The following is a 17,327-nucleotide window of genomic DNA, read 5'->3' on the forward strand; positions in this document are numbered from 1 at the left end:
GACCTCATTGTATTAGCCTCAAATATTATATTTCCTTTATATTTCTTCTTAGGGAATACTGATAAAGCAATTGGTTGTGATAGTGCCTTTTATTTCCATGCCAACTTAGGCATCCACCTTTTTGTAGTTTTTCAGAACATGGGCTTAAAGAGAAGGGAAAGAGAGGAACAGTTACTGATTACTTTCTTTGTGCCATGTATTATGCTGGGAGCTTATGAAGTATTTAAATCTTATAGCAAGACAGGTAATAATGTCTCCATTTTATAAATGAGAAATGGAGGCTTAGAAAAGTAAGTAACTTGCTCATAAAGGGACTAAAGCTATGAATTTAAGCCAAAACCCATGTTCTTTGTATTGCTGCCTATAATTTAAAATATATAATTTAAAGAAGATGTAAGGCAGACTATTCCTAACGAAGATTTTTGGAAAACATTAAAAGTCAAGGTTGTATTAATGGAGGCGGCATGGTGTGCTAGAAAGAACAGCAAATTGGTAATCAAGAGACTTGGATTACAATCTGTTCCTGTCTGACTTTGGGGGTATAATTTAATTTAGTCTCTAGGTTTTAGTTTTTTCATCTGCAAATGAGAGGATTGGTCTGAACTTTTCATTTCATAAATTGCATTTTCTTAACTCTTTATAATTATCCATCTGATTTATTTTAAATTTGATTTATTTTACAGTTTTTTTATGTTACTTTAGTGTGTGCTTTTGCAAGATAGAAAGTATGATTCCATATTTCGGGAAGATAGAAGGTATTATTCTGTAAGTTGTCCAATGGCACAGAGCTAGTAAATAATGGAACAACCCATGCCTGTCTTACTCAAAAGCCCAATTCTTTGCCTTCACACTATACTGATTATTTCCCTAAGGAGATTCTTGTATAAGTATGTTTTGTAGTTTACGTAGTAGAAATACTAGATAAGCTTTTTTAAAATGAGGGCTGGGTATGGTGGCTCACACCTGTAATCTGAGCACTTTGGGAAGCCGAGGGAGGTGGATTGCTTGAGCCCTAGAGTTCGAGACCAGCCTGGGCAACATAGTAAGACCTCATCTCTATAAAAATAAAAAAATAAAAACTTTTTAAAGATGAAATATTCCCAAATAAATGGAATTTTATTTGAAAACATGTTATAATGAATAAAACCTGTTTACATACATCAGTTAACTGATACTTAGCACAGGTGCAGGTATAGGTAAGTGTTCGATTTTTTTTCATGAAATTGAAATGTTCATTTATTTTACGTATAAGATTAATCTGAGAAAATTGAATGTTTTCATTTATATTTGTTTAACAAATATTACAAAATTCTGCTTATTAATGTGTACAGATAATACCTTCATGTATTCCCACACATAAATATATGCCTCTACTATTGTATTACAGACCCATGAATACACTGACTCTAACAGGCCAGTTCAGTTTTGCTGAAGTTCACTCCTGGGTGGTTTTTTGTCTGCCTGAAGTTCCAGAAAAACCTCCAGCAGGAGAATGTGTGACATTTTACTTTCAGAACACCTTTCTAGATACACAACTTGAAAGTATCTACAGGTAAATCAAACTTATTACTGGTTCACAAGTGTCATTTTATATAAATGTAGCTTCTAAGTTTTCCTTTAAGTTAGAAGTTATTTGTGAGTAATCTGATTGAAAATCTATACTGTTCAAGATAATCTATTGAAAAACAAATCAAATTAGTAAGTTTGGAAAAGTGATTGAGTAAAGATGTATATGCAAAGATCAACACATTTCTTAAGTTCCCAACAATAACAATAACTAGTGAGAAAATAAATTATTTTAAAAGACCCTTTCAGAGTAGCAATAACAATAACAAAATAGCCAGATAAAATCTGTAGGAATATTCTTAATCAGAAATATGTAGAAGTTACATGACGAAAACTGTAAGATTTTATTAACATAAATGACTTGATTAAATGGAGTAATATATTCTATAGTCATCAATATGAAGACATTGTAAAAGACGACAGTCCTACCCAAATTGATTTGAATATTTATCCTAATTCCAATAAAAACTCCAGTTGAATTTCTTTATGCACAAATATAACATGGCTTAGAAGTTTAGGGCTTAGAAAATGCAGGCTTTTGGCAGCTATTCTGATACAGTTTGGAGGTCATTATATTGTGTTACACTCTTCTCAAGCTTCTAGTTACACCCGTCGCTCCTCCACCATTACCTCTAACTCATCTTCTATAAGTTCCAATAATTCCTCTCAACTTCTCAATATAGTAGAAGCTAAACTTTTCCTTTTTTTTTTTTTAACCTGTCTCTGAATGTGAAATGGCCTACTTCTTGGGCAAGGCTAATTTCTCTACATCTACCCATTGAGCTTGGATCCTCCTGCTTCTTCAGAGTCTTTCCTTTTTCATTCTTTCTGACATCTGTAGGTTGTTTTTTGTTTGTTCCTTTTGTTTGTTTTGAGACAGGCTCTCATTCTGTCACCCAGGTTAGAGTGCAGTGGCATGATCTTGGCTTACTGCAGCCTCGACCTCCCAGGCTCAAGTGATCCAGCCACCTCAGCCTCCTGAGTAGCTGGGACCACAGGCATTCACCAACATGCCCAGCTAATTTTTTTATTTTCTGTAGAGACAGGGTTTCACCATGTTGGTCAAGCTGGTCTCAAACTCCTGAGCTCAAGCAATCCTCCTGCCTTGGCCTCCCAAAGTGCTGGGATTATAGGTGTGAGCCACCACACCTGGCCTGTAGGTTGTTTTTGTTTTCTGTGTGTGTGTTTTTGTTTTTGTTTTTGTTTTGCTTTGTGTTGTCTGGGAGAGAGCTCATTATTCTTTCTCTGGCCTCTTAAGGGTCTTTCCCTAAGCAGATAATTGTGGTATTCTCCTAAGTTCTCTCAACTCAGGAGCAAGAAGTAGAATACCTTTTGCTTCTCTTGTTATTTTAAAATAATAATGGTATTGTTCTAAAAACATAATTTTACCTCAGAATTCAGCCTTTTAGAACCAAGAACTCTTCAGAAATCTAATTGGTTTTAACATCCATTCTATGGAGGTTTTTCACTATACCGTCCAAGGAAGCTTATCTGTGTCTAAACCTGTAATAATTACTCCCATTTTGAAGTACCACAGTGAACCTCACACATTAATCATAGCAGACAATTCAATATGCCCCTAGCATATTATATACTTTTATAATAGCACACCTTTGCTCTTTATCATTCTGTGGCTTTGAATATTTTTTCTTAAGATTCAAAACTGTTTATCCTTTAAGGTCCAGCTTAATAGCTATTTTTTTTTTTTTTTTTTTAAGAAACAGGGTCACACTGTGTTGCCCAAGCTGGTCTCAAACTCCTGGCTTCAAGTAATCCTCCTGCCTCAGCCTCCTCAGTAGCTGGGATTATAGGTGCAAGCTACCGTACCCAGCAGTAGCTACATTTTTGAAGCCTTCCTTGATTCTCTTCTCTGTTTCCATAGCATTTTTTTCTTACTTGTCTGTGATATTTATTGTTATCTGCTTAAAGTATATAATTATTTTTTATTTTTTATTATATATTTTTTGAGACAGAGTCTCGCTCTGTCACCAGGTTGGAGTGCCGTGGCGCGATCTTGGCTCACTGCAACCTCCACTTCCTGGGTTCAAGTGATTCTCCTGCCTCAGCCTCCCGAGTAGTTGGGACTACAGGCATGTGCCACCATGCCCAGCTAATTTTTGTATTTTTAGTAGAGATAGGGTTTCACCATGTTGGCCAGGATGGTCTCGATCTCTTGACCTCATGATCTGCCTGCCTTGGCCTCCCAAAGTCTGGGATTACAGGCATGAGCCACCACGCCTGGCCCCTAATAATTTTTATATAAATTTATTTCTCTATGTTAAACTTTATTTTTGTGGACAATCTAATTTTAAATATTTTTGTATGTAGCCTCCAAGGACCTAAAACATAGTTTTGCACATAATAGATGCTCAACAGATGTTTTTCAGATGCCTGAATAAAATATATGTGTATGGAGGTAGTGTAGACTTATGTGCTTTGCAGGCAGATGTACTTAGATTTGAATCCTGGCTCTGTGACTTACCAGCTATGTGACCCTAGCTGGTTGCTTAACTCTCTGAGCTTCAGTTTTCTTTTCTGAAGAATGAAAATAATAGCACTTACTTTATTGAATTGTTATGATGATTAAAAGAAGATAACCATTTGAGTCATTCTATAGTACCTGGCACTATGTGTTTACTAAAGATCATCTGTTAAGATTAAAGACTAATAGAAATGTCATGATTTCTAAAACACAATTGAGATCAAAGTAGTAAGTGTATTATTCATTTCTAGAAAAAAAAAAATTATCTTTTTTTTTGTTTGTTTTGAGACAGGGTCTTACTCATCAGCCCGGGCTGGAGTGCAGTGTCGCAATCTCGGCTCACTGCAACCTCCTCCTCCCAGGCTCAAGTGGTTCTCATGACTTAGCCTCCTGAGCAGCTGGAATTTTAGGAGTGTGCTACCACGCCTGGCTAATTTTTGTATTTTCAGTAGAGACGGGTCTCACCATGGCCAACATGAGGTCTTGAACTCCTGACCTCAAGTGATCTGCTTGCCTTGGCCTCCCAAAGTGCTGGGATTACAGGCGTGAGCCACTACACCAGGCCAAAGCAATTATCATTTGCATATAGCTAGTTGGCATACATCATTTGTGTGTGTGTGAAAACCAAATGAAAAGGCATTAACTATATGAAAGATGATATATATTAATTAGGAAACTTGGTCATCGTAAAAAGGAACCAAATGCAAGCAACTTAACCAAATAAAATAAATTTATCATCTCACATAACTCAAAAGTCTAGCAATAATCTGCCTCATGCACAACTGGATCAGTGGCTTAATTGATGTCATCAAGATTTTATCCCATGTTCAGTTCTGCTTTTATCTTTTCTTGGCTTTACCATGCAGTGTTATGGCCACCAGCAGTTCCTGGAATCCAGTTGTATATATTTTCAGCTGCTATAGAACTTCTCTTGCCCACTAGCTCCAGTAAAAATCCCAGGATTGAGTATCACTGTCAAGCCATGAACCACTGTGGTCAGGGGTATGGAATGTACTGCTCAATGCTTCCTCCTGAAGTCCCATAAATAGATTGAGACCAATGCCACTGAAACTATATGGACTGAAGAGGGCAAGAGAAAGAGGAGTGGTACCCTAAAGAAAAATAACGATCCTGGCCGGGCGTGGTGGCTCATGCCTGTAATCCCAGCACTTTGGGAGGCCAAGGCGGGCAGATCACAAGTTCTGGAGATCGAAACCATCCTGGCCAACATGGTGAGATGCCATCGCTACTAAAAATATAAAAAAATTAGCTGGGTGTAGTGGCGCCTGCCTGTAATCCCAGCTACTTGGGAGGCTGAGGCAGGAGAATCGCTTGAACCCAGGAGGTGGAGATTGCAGTCAGTCGAGATCGCGCCCCTGCATTCCAGCCTGGCAACAGAATGAGAGTCTGTCTCAAAAAAAGAAAAGAAAAATAACGGTCCTCTGACCATAAGCAGTGGCATTGGATGCTGAGCATGAAAAACAGCAGATTTCATTCTTACATATTTGATATCAGATTTCTTTTAAGGATAAAGCATATAGTCACATTGTAATTTGTATGATTACATGAAAGAAAAACACACTTATGTAAGTAAGCAATTCTAAGTGCGTTTTATATATGTATATATATGAGGTTGGCTGTTGGAAATATTAGTGAAAAGTGAAGGTAAAAGTTGTTCTAAATGAAGTTTTTATACAAATTGTCACATCTTTAGGAGGCATATATCTTTTGTTTAGTTTTACGAGTATATTCAGAAGCTGAATTAATATAATAGTAAAGGATTACATGTTTAAATTTGCTTTAATGATATATGTATACAAAAGAAATCTACAGTCAAATGAAATCTATACACTAAGTACTAATCATAAAATATATATGTACTGGACAATTTCCTTCTACAGCTATTCTTTTAAAAAATATATTAATTTTATAGAAAAGGAGAGGGAGTTTTTAAATCTGACAACATTTCTACTATCTCCATCCTAAAAGATGTGCTTTCTAAAGAAGCTACAAAAAGGAAAATTAACCTCAACATATCATACGGTAAAGAAACAAACAAAATTAATAATTCTTTCTGATGTTTATTTTGTGTTGTTGTTACATTATTAATGTTTCTGATCAAAGTGATTTATCTAACTGCATCCGGTCACCTCCTTCTAGAGATAAATGAAGTATCAGTCCAACACACTTTAAAGCTAATCCACCCAAAGCTGGAGTACCAGTTGCTTTTGGCTAAGAAAGTGCAGTTAATTGATGCTTTAAAAGTAAGTACATGTGTTGTCGTGGACTGGTGATTATTATTTTAAGTCACAGGATTTCTAAAATTATCGTTACTTTAACATTACATTGGATTGAATTTTGAATATTAAGGTGCTTCTGTTTTTAATTTTAAATAAGGAATTGCAGATTCATGAGGGAAATATGAACTTTTTGATACCAGAATATCGCTGTATTCTAGAAGAGGCAGATCACCTACAGGAAGAATACAAAAAGCAACCTGCACATCTTGAAAGACTCTATGGTTAGTGGACCATTCTAGAATACCTTAACATATTTCTTTTCAACTGGCTATTTCCCAAGGATCATATAAGAGAAGCTGGGCAGAAAGATAAAAAGATTACATCAGTCATGATTCATGAACCAGTCATGAATCAGTAAATTGGTTGACAACCAATTTATTGCACAGGATATTTCTGTCTTTTGTCAAGCCACTTTTAATATTTAATTCTTTTACTTGATAAAATACAAGTATATTAAGAAATAAGTATACCGTGATGAGTTAATCTATATATATGAACAAACCTGGTATAAAATGAATGTAATCTGTGAACCTTTAGCGCTTAGACTGTATTTCACATAAATATTTGTCATGTTTTGTTGCTATTGTGAAATATAAAAATGCAGCATTTAAAAATTTGAAGGCAAAATTTAATAAAGGATATACAGTATTCGTGTGGTGTCAATTTACAATTCCAAACTTACTTTGGTGGTGAGAAGTTGAATGTTTCACAAATTGTACTGAAACAGAGTAAAGGAGGTGAGGGGAGGGAAAGAAGGAGTGAGGAAGGAAGAAACAGCTTAAGACAATTTTATTAGCAATCTTTACATAAGACCTGTTGTATATAGCACACTATTTACACTGTCTTCATAATCAGGTGAGATATTTAATCCTTACAATAGCTCTGCAACGTTAAGTGGTATTATCTTCATTTTTCATACACTTTAACTGAAATCTGAGTCTAAGGAATTTGTTGTCACCTAGCAAGCTAGTGATAATGCCTGTATTAGAATCTTCTCACTCCAAAATGCATGCCTTTTACACTATGCCAAGTCTTCCATAGTCACTGTAGAGCCAATTGGTATCATTAGTCCACACTGATCCTTAAACCTGCCTACTGAATTTCTTATTACATATCCAGAGACTTTCTCGCAAACTGTGGCTGTATTTAATGTCTTAACCTTTATTACATGGCAAGCACATGATCTCTTTTATCCTTGTAATAACTTATGAGATTGGCTGTACATAACATCACTGATTGCAAAATCCAGACAGCTTTGTAAATCAAAGTTTTTTTCATAAATAATTTGACAGCAAAATCTTGACTTAATCTGAATTAATTTAATAACAAAACTTGACTTAACCTGACAGGAGGTTTTCTTTTTTCTTCTTCTTCTTTTTTTTTTTTTTTTTTGAGAGAGAGTCTTGCTTGGTCCCCGGGCTGGAGTCAGTGGTGCAATCTCGGCTCACTGCCACCTCTGCCCTCTGGGTTCAAGCAATTTTCCTGCCTCAGCCTCCTGAGTAGCTGGAATTACAGGTGCGTGCCACCATGCCCAGCTAATTTTTTTGTACTTTTAGTAGAGACGGGGTTTCACCAGATTGGCCAGGCTGCTTTTAAACTCCTGACTTCGTGATCTGCCCACCTTAGCCTCCCAAAGTGCTGGGATTACAGGAGTGAGCCACGGTGCCCAGCCTGAAGTTATATCTTTTTTATTCCACTTAGTGCAAATATTCATCCATATATTTTGTGACAGAAATAGTACTATGTTTTGCTATTGAATGCTGCCACTCAGTCCCCTTGGGGTTAATACTATAGTATATTCCTTTCATTATCTTCCTAAAATAGGAAAAATTCTGAAATACATCTTGCATCAAGCTTTTTGGATAAAGGATTTACAGCTTGAATAATTCCTATTTTACATATGAGAAAACTCAAGGCGAAATGATTTACCCAGATCTTTGAACTTAGGACTATTTGCCTTCAAGTCAAATCCCAAGAATGGTCAACATGTAGATGGAATATTTTAATTCAGATAAGCTGTTAAAAATAGAATCTGCCTACACTATGTCAAAATGGTCTGCTTGGTGGAAAAAAGATACCACTTGTTGTGATGTTATATATACTGATAGCAGTTCAAAAATGACCAGTAGTTGATTGTCTGAATTAATAGCTTGTAATCAATTGTTAAGAGGGTTATTAGGCAAACTATTTATATCTTGAAACTTGTTTTAAAATCCCCCCAAAATGAATATTTTTAAAAACATCATGGCTTTTAGGTTTGTGTATGTAAATAATGGAATTACAGGTGCTTAAAAATAGATTATCAAGCAATTACTTTAGTGAAATACTGTGTAATTAAATATAACTAATCACTGACAGGAAATTTATGTTTTTTCTTTATAGGCATGATCACTGATCTTTTCATAGATAAATTTAAGTTCAAAGGCACCAATGTAAAAACTAAAGTACCCCTTCTATTGGAAATTCTGGACAGTTATGACCAAAATGCATTGATTTCATTCTTTGATGCAGCATGAAATACAAATAAGGTAAAGTCCCAAAGAAGTGGTCTGTTTAAATGAAAAATGTTAAAACAGAATTAGAAGTTAACTGTGTACATACTTTAATTTCAACTGCTTTTTTATATCTAAAAATATTTGAGATATAATGGCTTTTTAAAGTAATGCTTCTGTTTCTTTTGACAAGTTGAACTTTCTAAAAGAGTTTTTATTTTTAAAACACAAATAGAATGATTTAAATAGGATTTTAATGAATTTTTGATAAGTGGCTGTTTTAATTTTTAAATTGAGAAGTAATATGTGGAAAATGAAAATATATTCAAATGTATTACAAGGTACATAAACACATAAATATATAAACTGCTTTATAGGTTTCAAAATGTATTTTTATGTATTACCTTATTTGATCTTAACAACTGTTGTATAAGTTTGTCAAATCATATAAGAAAACTGATTCTCAGTGAAATTTTGTGATTAAGAGGACATGCTAGTATTTTATAAAGCTGGGACCAGAACCCAAGTACTGGTACTTGCTTTGTGTCCTGGTTACTATGTATGTTGCCAGCTAGTGGAAGTAACCTACCAATTATTTTTTCTAGGAGATAGGATTGATTTGCAACTGATTTTCCTTTTGCTTGGTGATGTTTTATGACTCTGCTGCAGTTTGTGGAAATGCTGGACTTGGCTCAGTGCTATAAATTGTAGTCAGGGAAATAAGAAGAGCTTACACAGAGTCAGGGGATCTTAACTAGACATGCTGTAACCAGTGGAGCTATTCAAGCACGCTACAAGTGAAGAGTGCAGAAATAGTGATGCCATCTTAGATTTTCCTACACCAGTATGATCTCTTTTTATCATATATGACATTAAGGCTACAGAAGTTTTGTACATTAATCTTAATTCATATTTATTAATTTCAAAGAAATATTGAAACGTCTTAAAATGGCATAAAGATAATGGAAAATAAGCTTTGTTTCAAGAAGGGCAGACTCACTAATTTTTTAGAAAACAATGCTTCTTAATGATATGCTATTATACTTACTAGGTACGTGCAAGCTTTGTATATAAATATAAAAATTTGTTACAGGCACATATAGTTAAGAGAATTTTATTTTAATAAGATCGTATTGTTTTTACTATATTTAAAGAAACTTTACTTCTGAAAGGAACATAATTATATCTAGGTCACTAGAATGTCATTGTATTTTTTGTTGGCTGCCACAGCTTGGGGAAAAATAGATAAAAATTAATGACTCTATTTGAATATTTTGTAATGCATTGTATATTTATTATATATATATCAACAGTAGTTCAAGGTGGCACTTAATTGCATCTTCATTAGGAAAAATAAAAAGCATAAAACACAATTTCTGGTTACTATGAATAAATGCCTAAATGTTAAGATGATATTACTACAGTCTGACACTTCAGTACTGTATTACTATGTGAGCTCTGTGTTAATTTATGCACATTATTTAATCCTAACAACCGTATGACTGTAGTTATTAGTCCCTATTAACAAATAAGAAAACGGAGAATCGGAGATACTGAAAAACGTGGTCCAGATTTTAGACCTTGGGAAAAAGTCACTTGAGCTAACTAGAGGTCCCAGAGCTAAAGGCTGGGCAGCCCAAATGATAGTCGCCAAAGTTTAATTCCGTTTAATTCCCTAAAAGGCTTAGAGTCAGTCTTTGGACCGCCTCGCTCTCTAGGTGGCTCAAAGTAATCGGAAGCTCGGGCCCTGAGTACCCCTACCTCTCCCCGACCAGCGCAGGCGTTTTCTCCCGCCCCAGCCCCAGTTCGTTTCTCCCTCCTGCCCCGCCCCTGCTCAGTTTCCTTTGGTGCTTCCTTCACTCGCTTGCGACCCTGTCGCCTCGAATGACGTCAAGGCTGCGAGCGCTTTCATTGGTCCATTTCAATAGTCGCGGGATACTTGAACTGCAAGAACAGCCGCCGCTCCGGCGGGCTGCTCGCTACATCTCGGGGTGTCTTTGGCCCGCCACGCCCGGCCGTGCCTTCCTGCGCCTTTCGCAACCTCCTCGACCCTGCGTGGTCTCGAGCTGGGTGAGCGGGCGGGCGGGTAGGCTGGCCTGGGCTGCGACCGGCGGCTACGACTGTTCTTTGGCCGGGTGGGCTGGGCAGAGTGCACGCTGCTTGGCGCCGCAGGCTGATCCCGCCGTCCACTCCCGGGAGCAGTGATGTTGGGCAACTCCGCGCCGGGGCCTGCGACCCGCGAGGCGGGCTCAGCGCTGCTAGCATTGCAGCAGACTGCGCTCCAAGAGGACCAGGAGAATATCAACCCGGAAAAGGCAGCGCCCGTCCAGCAACCACGGACCCGGGCCGCGCTGGCGGTACTGAAGGCCGGGAACCCGCGGGGTCTAGCGCAGCAGCAGAGGCCGAAGACGCGACGGGTAAAGGGATGCGGGATATCTGCAGGAGGGTGGGTCGAGCAGGGTTTGGCACTGGCTTAGCAGGCAGAGAAGAGTGGCGAGAAGGCATGTCCTGGGCTTTTGGAAGGGGGCCAGGGTCTGGAGTCCACTTGGTGCTGGTGTGTGGGATGCCACAATAGGAATCCTCCCATTATTAGCATCAGGACCCCGCCAACACTGTGTGTATGCTGCCTGTCTGCTCTCTATAGGTGGCATCTGCCTGTACATAATGGGGTCAAACCAAGCTCTAAAACGTGTAGTCTTCGCTCAGCTCCGCGCCTTTCTCTCCACTTTTAAACCCCAGGCACTACTGTAGGACTCTGACCCCCTTCCTCCTCACGGTTAAGAGATAACCTCTACTTTAGAAAAGGGTGTACGAAATAACTTTGCTTTTGGCAAATTCCGCCATTTTAGCCGGATTTGCTCTGTTGCTCCACCCTCGGGCGACAGTGGTGAACCAACACTTTTTTGCCCTGTCTTTCCTAAACTTGTCATGTATTGACTTGCCACCCGACCCTTCTTGTGGCCCTGATTAGTTTTGCATAATTCTACCTAGTGTTATCTATTGATAGCCTTTGTGGGAATGCCTGTGACAAATGGGAACATCCCTTCTCTTTTGAATACTCAAACTATTGTTTGTCCCAGAAAGTTTAATTCCTGATAGAGTATTTGGGAGAAAAAGCAAAGGCCAACACCCATAAGAGAAAGAATGCAAAACTATTTAGCAGGCTCAAAGCCAGTTATTTATTTTTGTTTAGGTTGCACCCCTTAAGGATCTTCCTGTAAATGATGAGCATGTCACCGTTCCTCCTTGGAAAGCAAACAGTAAACAGCCTGCGTTCACCATTCATGTGGATGAAGCAGAAAAAGAGACTCAGAAGAAGCCAGCTGAATCTCAAAAAACGGAGCGTGAAGATGCCCTGGCTTTTAATTCAGCCATTAGTTTACCTGGACCCAGAAAACCATTGGTCCCTCTTGATTATCCAATGGATGGTAGTTTTGGTAAGTTTTAAGGAAAATCTATATGAATTTACGGTAATTATAATTATTAGAGATTAATGATTTGCATTTTAAGATGTCTTATGTAATCATTTTGATTACAGTGAGTTAGGTTTAATGTAACAAGGCTTAGAAAGGATGTGACTTATCTCAGATCTCACGGCTAACACTCGACCTGGTGATGTACAAAAGGATCCTAATCTAGTGCTCTTTCAGGGTCACTGCCAGTCACATCAGTCTAATTATAATTAGATCTTAAATGCTTATTTTAATCTGATCCCATAAATGTGTTCTTGGTTGGGAGAATAGATTTCAGTTTTATTTAACTCACTTATATATCACTTAGAGTGTGATATTTGAAGATGCAGTCTTAAATATTGTGATTACATAACATCTCTTCCAGTTTTATAATTTTGTTTCTATAAAACCAGTCTGGATTATCATCTGATACCAGAAAGTGACACTTTTCCTCCTACAAGTAAACAGTTGTACCATAGCTGTTTACTCTTACCCATGTATTAAAGTAGCTGCTGCAAACAGCTCTTTGCAGTTTGTACTGTTTCTTTGCCCTAGGGATATCGAGTCACTGGACAGCTCACTAAATCCAGTCTCATTTTAGTTTTTAGTTGTATTAATCGTGGGGAAGGAGGGGTGAGCAGGAAAAGTCCTTTGGAAATAATAATTTGTGTGTTTTTATCAAAATTTTGCAGAAAATGTTTAATCTCAAGGTGATCTTTGAAGCGAAAAGAATAATGGATGATACTCTTTGCTTCAAAAGATAATTTATACTACAAAAAATAATTTATAGTGTTAATCCATTTGCCCATAACAAACCTAATTTCTTAATAACACTTGTTAATGGAGGCCATTTAACTGATTCTAGCTATCGCCTACTTGGGCTTTGTATATGTCAGACTCTGGGATCTGCAGTCTCTCTTAGGGCAAACCTTAGATATTATCTCAAAACTTGGATTTTAAGTGTTCTGTCCTAACAGAACCACCATGCCATCTGCTCCTTTCTGTTGTGGAAGATGGATACTGTAAGATAATACCTGATTCTCGTTTTCCTGTTAGGGGCCTACCAATATGGTTTTCTTTCCCCCTTCATTAACTAAAATCATTCCAAAGCTATATGTACAGAGATACGGAGACTAAGGTAAAATATTCTACCTTTTTCGTCATGAGAAGCTCTTTTTAGTTTGATGAAATAAGTGCTTTGTTAATATGAAATTCCTTACAAGGGCAGTCATTTTTAGCTATTAAACTAAGTAGACAAACAATTAATTTAATCATATCTTTTTAATTGTCCCAGAGTCACCACATACTATGGACATGTCAATTGTATTAGAAGATGAAAAGCCAGTGAGTGTTAATGAAGTACCAGACTACCATGAGGATATTCACACATACCTTAGGGAAATGGAGGTAAAGGTTCTCTGAATCCAGTTTGTGTAATGTATTTGTTAAATGTGGCTAAATGAAATTGAGAGGATAATGTTTAAATTTTTAAACTAATGAATTATTCTAATGCTACAGTTAAGTTTATAGCATGTAGCCTCTCTTAATTGTAAAATAATCTAATTGCAATTTTAACACTACTAAATACTTTTCTCAATAGGTTAAATGTAAACCTAAAGTGGGTTACATGAAGAAACAGCCAGACATCACTAACAGTATGAGAGCTATCCTCGTGGACTGGTTAGTTGAAGTAGGAGAAGAATATAAACTACAGAATGAGACCCTGCATTTGGCTGTGAACTACATTGATAGGTTCCTTTCTTCCATGTCAGTGCTGAGAGGAAAGCTTCAGCTTGTGGGCACTGCTGCTATGCTGTTAGCCTCGTAAGTCTACCTTGGTTTGTTTAAAAGTGATCACGATCTTTTGTCTAGGGAAGAAATTGATTTTTAATGGTGACCTTGTAACATACACCAGGCAGAGAGTCAGTGACTACTTTAGGGATGGCAATGTGGTGGGGTTGGGGAAGTGGAGGAGGATGAAACTGTGTTCTAATCTATAACACTGTTTTTCCCCAAACTGGATTCCTTGAAGATGATATAGTGCACTAGGTTAGAAATTTTAAAACATTTTCCTTCCAATATTACTTTCTGGCATATAAGCAGTGTCTCTTTTATTAAGAAGTAAAGGCTGGGTGCGGTGGCTTGCGCCTATAATCCCAGCAATTTGGGAGGCCAAGGTGGGCGGATCACTTGAGGTCAGGAGTTCGAGACCAGCCTGGTCATCATGGCGAAACCCTGTCTCTACTGAAAATATAAAAATTAGCTGGGCATGGTGACACATGCCTGTAATCTCAGCTACTGGGGAGGCTGAGGCAGGAGAATCGCTTGAACCTGGAGCGGGGAGGTTGCAGTAAGTTAAGATTGGACCACTGCACTCTGGCCTGGGCAAGAGAGCAAGACTGTCTCAAAAAAAGACACTAAATTTAAAAATGAAAACATGAAACATGTTTTCCTAAGATTTGTATTTCCTAAATTTTCAGCTACTTGGTGAACTCCGGCATTGTTCCCATCTTGAGAAGTCTCATGCCTTTCATTTACTTCCTTTGACTGAACTGGGAAAAAAATCTCAAAAGTCCTTTATTGATTTGGGCCTTTTAATTAGCAATTAGCTATCCAGTCTTTACTAGAAATGATGATCAAGTGTCTGGAAATGCAGTTGGTATGGATTTTGGATTCATTCCATATATTCTGCTAATGGGATTTCAGAATTGGGATAAGGAAGCTTGCTTCTCTTTTAGGACTGATTACTTAAAACTTTTTTCATTGTAGAAAGTTTGAAGAAATATACCCCCCAGAAGTAGCAGAGTTTGTGTACATTACAGATGATACCTACACCAAGAAACAAGTTCTGAGAATGGAGCATCTAGTTTTGAAAGTCCTTACTTTTGACTTAGCTGCTCCAACAGTAAATCAGTTTCTTACCCAATACTTTCTGCATCAGCAGCCTGCAAACAGCAAAGTTGAAAGTTTAGCAATGGTGAGTTAACTTTCATTTTGTTGAATGGCAATTCTTAGGTAATGTAAGCCCTAATTCCTTGTACAGGAACGTAGTTCCTTTGTACAGCATGGTGAAGAGATTTAGTATTCAGATGGAGATTAATGCTGCAGTATGGAAGAAAGCCTGCTGCTGGCAAAAGATAATCTATATCAGGAAAGCACTAGAAGCAGAGGTCTAAGGATGACATCTTGGGGATGGGTAGTCAGAAGAATTGTTTTTTAAAAGTTAATAAAGAAGGGAAAATACAGGATGAGGATGGAACAAAACACTAAAATGATTGATATGTTTAAAGATGAGGCTGTGAAATATTTTTTTCTAGGGTTGCTACAGAGCCATTATCAAAGGCAGGAAAAAATTAGGTTAGAAGGCAGAGGTTTGACATTTGAATTCTAAACGCTCTTGTGATCATAAAGTATTTTTTATTCCAGTTTTTGGGAGAATTAAGTTTGATAGATGCTGACCCATACCTAAAGTATTTGCCATCAGTTATTGCTGGAGCCGCCTTTCATTTAGCACTCTACACAGTCACAGGACAAAGCTGGGTATGTATTACGGTCTTCACACACCTATCTTGTGACTGAAATGCCTATGCCAGATTAAATAATAATTGTCCTACAAAACTGAGGGTTGCCTAGATGTTCTTACTTGGAAAAACTTCAAATATATACAGTTGACCTTTGAAAAATACAGGTTTGAACTGTGTGAGTCCACTTACACATGGATTTTTTTCCAATTACATGTGGATTGAAACTACAGTATTCAGGGAATTCAAAACCCATATATATGGAAGGGTGACTGCAGGACTTGAATATGTACAGATTTGGGTATACTTGGGGAGGGTCCTGGAACCAATCCCTCATGGATACTGAGGGATGATTATATACTGTTTAAGGCATGTTACCTGTTGAACAGTAGCTTTTTGTTAGGTAGTAAGCTTAGTCGTAACTTGGATTGAAAGGTGAGCTTTTTAAAAAGCATCTGACCTGTTGCTGGCAGAGAAAGTAGTAAAAAATGGATCGAGAGATGGAATAATGGCCTGAGAAAGCTAGTTGTTGGAAAAGTTAAAGATTAGTACTGAAATTTAACATAAGCTTAATGCTAACTATTAACTGGTGTCTGTTACTAAAAGCACAACTCAGGGCTTCCTATTCCCTTCTCTGTAGCCTGAATCATTAATACGAAAGACTGGATATACCCTGGAAAGTCTTAAGCCTTGTCTCATGGACCTTCACCAGACCTACCTCAAAGCTCCACAGCATGCACAACAGTCAATAAGAGAAAAGTACAAAAATTCAAAGTAAGAATTAACTTGAATATTGAAGCTTACTTTTCTAGATTATGGTTCAGAGATCTTTGACATTTTAACTTCATTCATGAATCTGCCATAGCCTCCTTAAGAAGCTGTTCTCTTAATTATGTGTTTGAAGAAGGTTGCAGTTCATGCTTTCTGCCCTGGGTCTGGGGGAGGAGAGAGAAGGAAGAGGGGCATGCATGTGTGTTTCAGGGACCAATGTTTCTAAAACCATCAACTCGGTCAGAGAGAAATAGCATTTTTTAGTTCCCAATACATGAGTACAAACATTATTCCATGATCTCCTTTACCCAGTGACTGTTTACTAAAAATGTTTTTGTTTTTTTTTTCTACTTACAGGTATCATGGTGTTTCTCTCCTCAACCCACCAGAGACACTAAATCTGTAACAATGAAAGACTGCCTTTGTTTTCTAAGATGTAAATCACTCAAAGTATATGGTGTACAGTTTTTAACTTAGGTTTTAATTTTACAATCATTTCTGAATACAGAAGTTATGGCCAAGTACAAATTATGGTATCTATTACTTTTTAAATGGTTTTAATTTGTATATCTTTTGTATATGTATCTGTCTTAGATATTTGGCTAATTTTAAGTGGTTTTGTTAAAGTATTAATGATGCCAGCTGTCAGGATAATAAATTGATTTGGAAAACTTCGCAAGTCAAATTTAACTTCTTCAGGATTTCAATTAAAAAAGTTTACTTGGTTTACTACATAATGGGAA

The 17,327-nt window shown here is 37.2% G+C and overlaps 1 protein-coding gene across 1 annotated transcript; it reads left to right on the forward strand.

The window, feature by feature from the left end:
- Positions 1-1,374: 1,374 nt before the first annotated feature.
- CCNA2 (cyclin A2) lies at positions 1,375-17,263 on the forward strand. The gene is made up of 12 exons (XM_011996768.1): positions 1,375-1,552; positions 5,982-6,091; positions 6,209-6,312; positions 6,446-6,569; positions 8,731-11,257; positions 12,034-12,277; positions 13,587-13,699; positions 13,893-14,116; positions 15,062-15,269; positions 15,719-15,832; positions 16,454-16,587; positions 16,942-17,263. The coding sequence occupies exons 5-12, from the start codon at positions 11,045-11,047 to the stop codon at positions 16,988-16,990; spliced, it is 1,299 nt and encodes a 432-aa protein (XP_011852158.1). The 5' UTR covers positions 1,375-1,552; positions 5,982-6,091; positions 6,209-6,312; positions 6,446-6,569; positions 8,731-11,044; the 3' UTR covers positions 16,991-17,263.
- Positions 17,264-17,327: the final 64 nt, after the last annotated feature.

The sequence above is a fragment of the Mandrillus leucophaeus genome, unplaced genomic scaffold (genome assembly GCF_000951045.1).
Source record: "Mandrillus leucophaeus isolate KB7577 unplaced genomic scaffold, Mleu.le_1.0 Scaffold523, whole genome shotgun sequence".
Taxonomy (NCBI): domain Eukaryota; kingdom Metazoa; phylum Chordata; class Mammalia; order Primates; family Cercopithecidae; genus Mandrillus; species Mandrillus leucophaeus.